This window comes from Bidens hawaiensis, unplaced genomic scaffold (assembly GCF_021521415.1).
Source record: "Bidens hawaiensis isolate Kalapana, Puna unplaced genomic scaffold, B.hawaiensis_p1.1 tig00052261_1, whole genome shotgun sequence".
Taxonomy (NCBI): Eukaryota; Viridiplantae; Streptophyta; class Magnoliopsida; order Asterales; family Asteraceae; genus Bidens; species Bidens hawaiensis.
Window position 1 is genome coordinate 18,275 of NW_027499387.1, and position 9,585 is coordinate 27,859.

Sequence of the window (9,585 nt, forward strand, 5' to 3'; positions counted from 1 at the left end):
ATGTTACACAAAACAACCCATTTTGGTCAAAACGTGCTAAAACAAGCTGTTAAGTGCTGAAACGAACTAAAAAATCTCTTAAACGAGCTGTTAGGTGCTGAAACGAACTGAAATATCGATTAAACGAACTGTTAGGTGCTGAAACGAACTGAAAAATCGCTTAAACGATCTGTTAGGTGCTGAAACGAACTGAAAAATCACTTAAACGAGCTGTTAGGTGCTGAAACGAACTAAAAAATCGCTTAAACGAGTTGTTAGGTGAAACGAACTGAAAAATCGCTTAAACGAGCTGTTAGGTGCTGAAAAGAACTGAAAAATCACTTAAACGAGCTGTTAGGTGCTGAAACGAACTGAAAAATCGCTTAAACGAGCTGTTAGGTGCTGAAACGAATTGAAAAATTGCTTAAACGAGCTGTAACGTGTTGAAAACGCGCTAATTCGTTGGTCCAAAAAAAAAACTGACCCGAAACCCGTTTTGACCAGTTCCGACCTTGACCCGTTCTAACCTGAACCTGTTGACCCTAACCCGACCCGACCCGAACCAAAACAACCATTTTTTTAAGTGACCCGTTTCGACCTTAACCCGTTTCAATCCTAACCCATTTCAACCCTAACCCATTCCGACCCATGACCTGTTTCCGAACTTTTGTTTGCAAAATTTCGGAATTTTAAAATATATTTTGCGTTTTTACTAATTTTCGCAACCTTTAAAAGTTATTATGTAAAGTAAAAACATTGAAAAATTAAAAAAAAACCTAAATTACGTGCTATCTAGGCAAAATATCTAGGATTGGAACAAAAATGAAATTTCAATGACTTAATTGGAACAAAAGTTTTTATCAGTGACCTGATTGGAATAATTTTCAAAGTTGGTTACTATAATATGGAGTAATCTTTATTAAAAACCAGTAACCCTTTTGAATATCCATTTTTAGTTACCTTTACATACCTTTTTTGGTTATATAATATTATATTCGGCTATCTTTTTCTTAAATGACCCAACCCGATTTGACCCAACCGAAACGATGGAACATGATAAAAAAGGATTTATATACCGATTTGACCCGACCCAAATTGCCGAAGTGGACCGAAAAAAAATTATATACTCATAGTTAACTAAGTACCGGTCCAAAAAAATTCCAACACCTATAAGAAAAAAATCATGGGTCCGCCACGCAACAGTGTAAATTTAGCCGTTTTTCGTCTGAAAATTTTTATACTTAGTGTAAATTTACTCGTTCTCGGCTAAAATTTTGAGCCCGCCCCCCCCCCCCCCTCGTTTATGATTTTTTTTTGATACATTTTGAGCCCCCCCCACACTCCCAGGGATATTCGTGTCCAAGCTTCGCCACTAGTTGTACACTGCCAACCATTGTTCCTTGATTCTAGCCTACTATTCTCGTGTTGGAGGTAGTAGCCACCGTCATCAATTTTGTGATGATTTGAGGTTGTTACATAAGTTTGGATCATTGACACAACACAACCATTGTATTCATGTTCTTAACTATGTATTTTTGCATCATGTTGTGAATCCTACTAATTTGGATCTATAATATGTCAATACCGTGATGGTGAAGAATGGTAAGCATGATCATGATGATATAGCGATAATGGTTGATTCCGATAATAATTAAACTATGTGAGAATAGTTACCGAAATTTTTGTCTTGATGATAAAGATTCACAACATTTGATGGAAGTTTTAATGCGATCAAGTCCAATGGCATAGAAGGTCAAATTCAAATATATACTCAACATTTTAATTATTTAGATCTTTTAGTTTACCAATGGACCAAATAATGTTTTAACGGTTTTGTTGTTCAATGGGCGTCGGCTGCCTCTTAAACACCTATAGGGATACAATAATGAATTGGTTACAAGGTACTGAAGACGTTGTAAAAATATTGTTATTAGATGTTTTTTCTGTCGTTTGCACTACTTACATTCTTTATGTAGCATGTTAAGAGACACGACAAACATAAACTGAAACAACATATGGTCATGTTAAATGGAAATACAATGCATAAATTACGTACTTTAAAAGTCAAACTTGGAGAACAAATTTCAAGTTGTTTTGATACAAGTTTAATTGTGAAGCTCCATAATTAGGTTTTCAAGGATTAGCTCAGGAAAGCATTCCAACTTCTAAGTGACAGTTAAACATGAATTTGAATATTATTCATATATGATGAGAGAATAGTATTATCTCCAATACATTGAAGATGCATTAACAAATATATCAATCGATAATACAATTTCACATCAGCACAATATTCCACTCAAATTCACTCTATCTACAAAACCTAAACCAATATTACTACACAACAAATTACAACCCTCAAAATGTTCATATAATATTAATTGCAAATCTTGCTTCCTTATTTGACTGAAACAGAACAAAAAAAGTGTTAAATGATAAACCGTTAGACCTTGGCTTTGTGTTCCGGTCTATGATTAAACTCAAAGTCGACATGAACAAAGGCTCGCTCGACATCATGCAGTTGTTCAAGCTTTTCTTGTAACATTTCACCAATATTATGAGCTTGGCCGAGTAACATATCTTCTGGCAACACAATATCCACCTCCACAAAATATTGAGAACCAAATGTGTAGGCTCTCACTGTGTCAATATGCTTTATTTCCTCATGGTGGTTCCATATCAAATATATCAGTTTTGCTAAAAAATCCGGCGGGGCCGTCCTCCCTATTAACGACCACACATTCTCCATTACCGTCCTCGCCCATGTGCATATCGTGTAAACCGCAATCTTGCAAATGTAAATGAAAACTTTGATTTATTAAAGCACATAAACAGGTAAGAAGTTAAATATTGTGTTTTTTTTTTCTTATTGTTATTCTTACCACAATGGCGCCAACAGGATCAATCCACCACTTGTACCGAACTGCTAAAACAGTCGAAGCTAATCCAATGGAATTAGTGATAACATCAAAGAAATGATCTTGTGCGTACGCCCTCACTATTTCATTTTTGAATCGCCTACAATATACCATTAATATAAACTTCACCACGGTCACGCTTACCATGATTCCAATCACCCATTCTTCATTATAGCTATTCGTGTCCGGGTGTGTCTGAAACATTTACAAACTTCACATTAAACAATAATCAAACAGAAGTCTCATGTTTGAATCCAACTTTACTGGTTTTCTTTTTCAACCTGCTATTTAACAGAGTATTGGTGGGGCCCGTATGTTACAAACTAAAATGATATGAACTATTTAATTGAAGGCATACCTTAGCAATAAGTTGTCTACCGGACTCTAGTAATATTTGGAACCCAAGAGTTCCCATTACGGATGCAAAGACAACAATACCCTGCAATCCAACATAATTAGTTTATTATATATTCGCACTTTATAATTGAAACATGATGATGAATTGAGTGAATTGAACTGAGGAGCTTACAACAGGCTGCATGCGGTTCTTCCCGATTGGATAATGAAACTGGTTCGGTTTTCTCATGGCATATGAAGTAAACCATAAAATAAAGCCTGACAACAAGTCCAGCAGTGAATCCAACGTTGAAGCGATGACAGCTAATGATCGGCTCTCTAAAGAAGCATACACTTTTGCTATGAAAAGAACCAAGTTAGCCACATTTGACACCGTGATCGCGGTTCTCTCACTCTTAGCAAGATTCTTCATTTCATCCTGTAACAAACAAGAACAAGAAAGATGAACAATAATCCATTCACCAACATTAAAATAGTACAAGTGGAAAGTTAGCAACTGACCTCGGTTAAGCTTTCGGGTAAACATCCTGATTCATTGATTGTTTCCATCTCATTGAACCCTTCTAATAGTTGTTCTTGTTTCTTGTAGTACTCTCCAACCTTTCTACCTTTCCCTGAATTGATGTGTAAGTTCAATTTTTTAAGCATTAACAAGTCCTATTTGGCCATAAAGAAAAACTAACATGTGCAAGAATATAGGCAAATTTTGAGATAAAACTTGTGTATTAAACTATTAACTGACAATTGTTCAAAAACAGTTTATTTTCGGGACACCTGAATAAAATCAGAGTCCATGGTGTTATTTGACTAGCCATGAAATTTATAGAGATTTTGGAATTAAAACAATTAAAGAATAAATAAATCAAGGCGATACCGATAAGTACGCATTGATTGGGCCCACAATTAACAGGGTCATGTTTTTTTTTGGGTTTGACTACGTTCAATTCGCATTGACTCTCAAAACTTTAAAACTTTATATTGGAATTGATTTTATCTTTATGTTGTTTTTCTTTTCTTCTTCGTGTTTTCACAAATTGATTGTGAACGGTGATTTAGAGTTAAAAGTAAAAAGCTAGTATACTTTTTTTTTTTACTAAAATCACTTTTTTAAAAATGTATAGAAAAACATGTATCATCTAAGCAAAACAAAATACGTAGAGAACACGATTTTGAAATTCATGCACCAAAAAGATTGAACCGACCCTGATCATATAATTAACAAAATTGCATGTATAATCGTAAATTCATAATTAACGCATATAGCCTAATTGATAAGAACAGTAAAAAGTTAATATATTTTCATGTTCGCTAAACTTACTTCTAATCTAATATGTATCATGCAAATTGTGTTCTTTTTTAAAATAAATCGTATAAAAACATGTAGGATCTAAGCAAAAATAATATTTTGTTACATAAAGTACCCATTTTAAAATTCTGAACCCAAATATACCGAGCCACCCTTATCATATAATATAACATATATATGTTAATTACTTGGAATACGGTTGAAGAGACGACGAAAACCAGCAAATCGACCGGTGGAAGTAAAATTAGAAGGTTCTGGAAGACGGAATTGATCGATGCTGAGTCTCCATGACGAAGATTGTGGCGGAGCATTGCCACCGTTGTCCGTAACTCCAGTATCTGGTTCCATGAATCAATGAGGATGCAACTATGCAAGAATCAAGAGGGTGGAAATTGCTTGCAATGAAGGATGAGGCAGAGGTTAAGTAGAGGAGATAACACCTGCTTGTGCTAGTTTGTATCCTGATAATATTATTTATGAAAAGAGGATCATTGTTATGTATTAAAATTAAAATTAAACAATATTAAATAGTGTAAGATTTAAAAAAGTCCACTAAAAGGAGATCCTAGTTTATGCGTGTGTTCACATAAAGGAGATGTAAGACAGACCATATCATGCCTAATGGCAAATACAAGTACTATAGAAGCATGCAATGTGCCTATATTCAGTGTTTAGGACTAACAAGTTGATTGGTTCCCCATATCTCAACACAACTAAAATACTTCGAAATTTCTTACTTCTTTTCTTGGAAGATTCCTATTTGGCATGCAACATTTCACATGGATAGATACATAGAGAAATAATATTATGTTATATTACACCTTTGAATTATATAAAAAGTTTATAAATTATGCATGTTGATATGTGTGAACCAGTTAACCCTCGGGTGGGCAAAAGTGAAATTGCACTAATTTTGACGTTATTTTACTAATCTCGTGAAAATAACGTTAAAAGTGACGAAAGGTTAATCAGGCATGTGGTGGCGCTGATAGTCGAAAGACAAGGGTACATGCACCAATCAGCCGGTGTCCGGATGACTGAGTGTTATGTGCCTTATGTCCAAGGCTTGATGCAAAACTATTATCGAGTCAGGGGTCTCACCGGAAACAGCCTCTCTATCCCTGTGGGATAGAGGTAAAACTGTCTACATCTTACCCTACTCAGACCCTACCATAGTTTTGCTATTGGTGGGATATACTGAGTACGATGATGATGATGATGATGATGATGAAATTATGCATGTTGAAAAGGATATGGTTCTAGAGTAAGAAACTATAGGCGTTTGATTAGTCGATTTCTTAAACGATATGCGTTATGTAAAAAGCATTATCAATGGTGGCCCTAAAGAATGTGCTAAAAAGCTTTTGCTTTGGACATTAGTACCGCATATTGTATAACATATGTTTTGTGGTCGATTCATTGCACCAAAAAAGAAGAGCAATCACATCATACCCCATTTGAGTTGAAGAGATGTAGTTTCTGTGGGCTGCAATCTCATCTCAAATTGACACCAAATCGAAGATGTAACACCTTGAATTTTGGATTATTTGTATAATAAATATTTAAAGGATTTTGGGGGTGTTAATTTAATATCTATTTTGTGATTGGAATATACATTCTTGTTGATGAATTAGGGATTGTGTCTTCTACTATTGAAATTGAAGTATACATTGTGCTTGTTAGGGAAGCTAGTCGGGTTGGGAGAAACACACGTTCCTAGTTATTTTCCCCACATAAAAAACTTGTGTGTTCTAGAGATATCGACAACGAGTACGAGAAAACTAGGGAGAGGAATTGAAATTCAGCAATGATTAGAGTAGAGAAAAGAGGAAAAAAAACGGTGACTTACATTGTGATAATAAAGTATTGACAAACAAGTTCTAGTAACGTGTATTAATCTAATTATTTTGATGGGGTAATACGCTAAATTGACTATAAGTTGTAGTTGTTTAGTTTATGACTTGTGTTTGGCATTAGACATGTGATACGCCAACCGACCTTCAAGAAATAGAACTCTGTGCTTTTTGAAATTTGTCGAGCAAAATAACTAATTACTTAACCTATTAATTATGAAAAGTACACAACCTATGCAAGTATACATGTTCGCTTTATGCGTTTAATAAGGATTTTAATTCTTGTGTCATGAGCAAGTTTATATGTAATAGAGTTCATGATGTCGACTAGTTGTTTATGTTGTGTCCATTCAAAAGAAAAAGTCGTTTACGTTGTTGCCTAAAGGATATGCAAAGGAGTTGAGCTCAGGACATTAGCGACATCAGCTTGTTTCGACTTATGAGAGTTCGAGTATGTCTTGTTTGTTATTTTATTAATCCATATACATTTTCAATTATTTTTTTATATTTTGAAGAAAAGTAAACCTTAAACATGAATCCTCGATCTCAAAATTGGACTTTATTCTTTTGTCGAACATATGGATCTCAAAATGGGACTTTACTCTTTTGCCGAACATATGGATGCAAATGATTCTAGTCATTTGCGTGTTACTCAACATAAAGCTTAAAACGAGTAAGCTTGAGACTCGAATAAAGCTCAAGATCGCAACAACATAAAGGTCAAAATGAGTAAGCTCGGGACTAAAATAAAAAGCTCATTCAGTCATCCCAAACTCAAGCCTTGTATGAAAAGTTCTTTTCGTGTGTAAGTTTTAAACCTTGTATGAACTTCATACTATACCTTCAAGCTCAAGCAAAACTTTGGCTTGTTTAAGGATACTGCACACGAGCTGAGTTATTTGAAATAGGCAACAAGCTATTTGTGAGAAATTTATGATTGATTACTAAAACTCCATGAACTGCATAAAATGTGTTTTTAAACTACAACACGAAGACAATTTGAAGACAGATTTGGCAGAATGAAACAGAAACAAGCTAACAACTTCAAACATCCAGAATACTCAAATCGCATCTAATTAATTACCAGTTGAAAAACACCACCATCAAGAACATCATATCATAGAAATTAAATCACCAAGCTATATTAAACATCAAATTGCTTGCAAATACCACTTCAGAACACACCACCACGAAGACGCAGGACAAGGTGGAGAGTGGACTCCTTCTGGATATTATAATCCTTCTGGATCTTGGCCTTGATGGTGTCGGAGGACTCGACTTCCAGAGTGATTGTTTTGCCAGTGAGGGTTTTCACATGCATGTTTGATTGTTGATGAACTGGAATTGAATTGATTGGAAATAATTGAATTGGATTGATTTGACGAATTGAAAGGGGGTTAGGGTTTGGATTTATATTTATATTTATATTTATATTTATATTTATAGGTGGGGAGGTGATGAATTGGGGGAAGTTAACGATACTTCCGGGGATTTCGAGTCAAATACGGGGGCTTCGTTAAAATCTTCGTGCTATAATATTCAAATTAAGGTGTATTCATTTTTTATTTAAAAAAAAAATATAAAGAAAATGAAAATATACTAAAAAAAAGCCGTAGATTTTGAAACGGTTACAATGGGATTTCTTGATGCATTATCCTATCCTAACAAACACCAAATCTGTACTTAGCGAAGAAAGGACCACAATTTGATAATAAGTGACAGGTTGTGGGTAACAAAATATATCGCGTGAAAACAATACATCTTGTTAACGATTATCAAAACTTAAACGTGTAGGTTATTTTATCATGATAAAGGATCCGATACATTAATTATATATCGTACAAAGCGCGTGACACTCTGAAACGTCAATTTTCAATAACAACGTTAACCCTAAAATCACAACTACGTGAACCGGTCTTCATCCACCTCTGCTCCCATATCCAAAAAGTAATATCTTTATATCTACCATGTCTGAGTACACCCCGAATACTCCGAGTACACCCAACTTCACAGTCAGCCGCCTAGAGTCCAACTAGCGACTTTCACAACCTTGGATGAAACTGATAATACCAACATTCGCCACTAATGATACAATCTTTTCAACTGTCATTAACGATGACTAATCAACACCCTTTAAATCTTCAATGTATATGATAATAATTTAACAAAAGATGGATAAACCAACTATGCAATACGAAAAACTGTAGCATTAAAGAATCATCATGTCACAAACATCATAAAGCTGGCTGTTATTTAGCTATATAAAAAATCAATTAGAATCACACAATCGAAAAACTTAGCTCCTTTGAGAGAGACAACTTTCAGGGACAAAACCCTACTGGTTGCTCTCAGTTTTTGAACGATTTTGAAGACAAAGAAGCCAAACAAACTTGTAAACATCCAACTTTATGGGTGTTTATGTTACTTTATGTAAATAACTAGTATCAACTTACTTTGGTCCTGGTTATAATACACACACTATACTTAGTAGGCTAACTAATAATATGACATGAACTAAGCTAGTAAATAATCCAATCTTGCTTAGTATATTATGGACTAGTTTAACCTAATGTAATGGTGATTTCACGTGCCATTGACTAGACTAATTGAATAATGTTGTGATATGGAAATTAATGGAACTAGTAAAGATGACGTGACATGGTTTAATAAGTATCTAAATTTATGTGTTAGCTAGAAAATGAGTCTAAAGGTCTTGGTTTATGGGCTGGCTAGCCTGGAGGTTAAGACAAGGACAAAATAGGCTAATTAATTGTTCATGCATTTCTCTACCTTTTGTGTCAAGTATAAGTGAAACTGAAAACTTATAATACATGCATATAACCATAAGACTTGCAATTCTACATAAGGTTTCATTTCTTTTGACTTTCATACGTACGGTATAATCCATCCTGAAGACTCAATTGTCAACATCCTGTTGGGTTCCAGTGGTGTTCAGTCAACGGTTTAACCTTTAAACCCGGTTTTAATTATAAAGGTTTCATAGTTATTAATCCTATTAATAAAAGATTACGCAGCGGAATATAAAACGAGTAATCACCATTTAACGGAACCGTACAGGATCCGGTTACAAACAATATGAGTACGATACGAAACATCTAAATAAACATAAACCTAAACCGACAATATCTAAGTTTACGTCGGTTAATAAATA

At 34.5% G+C, this 9,585-nt stretch overlaps 1 protein-coding gene across 1 annotated transcript; it reads right to left on the bottom strand.

Annotated features, from left to right (window-relative positions):
• Positions 1 to 2,328: 2,328 nt before the first annotated feature.
• Positions 2,329 to 5,320, bottom strand: LOC143599495 (metal tolerance protein 10-like). The gene is made up of 6 exons (XM_077077440.1): positions 4,749 to 5,320; positions 3,756 to 3,868; positions 3,427 to 3,672; positions 3,256 to 3,336; positions 2,862 to 3,092; positions 2,329 to 2,767 (listed from the first exon to the last, which is right to left on the bottom strand). Exons 1-6 carry the CDS (start codon positions 4,906 to 4,908, stop codon positions 2,423 to 2,425), a joined length of 1,176 nt encoding a protein of 391 aa, XP_076933555.1. The 5' UTR covers positions 4,909 to 5,320; the 3' UTR covers positions 2,329 to 2,422.
• Between the last annotated feature and the right edge of the window lie 4,265 nt (positions 5,321 to 9,585).

What these genes read in the sequence shown, in the direction of transcription:
- LOC143599495 (XM_077077440.1), bottom strand. Translation starts at nt 4,908, where the DNA reads ATGGAACCAGATACTGGAGTTACGGACAACGGTGGCAATGCTCCGCCA. An exon ending in TACCCGAAAGCTTAACCGAG is followed by an intron (nt 3,673 to 3,755) that starts GTCAGTTGCTAA and finishes TGTTTGTTACAG; the next exon opens with GATGAAATGAAGAATCTTGC. An exon ending in GTAGACAACTTATTGCTAAG is followed by an intron (nt 3,093 to 3,255) that starts GTATGCCTTCAA and finishes TAAATGTTTCAG; the next exon opens with ACACACCCGGACACGAATAG.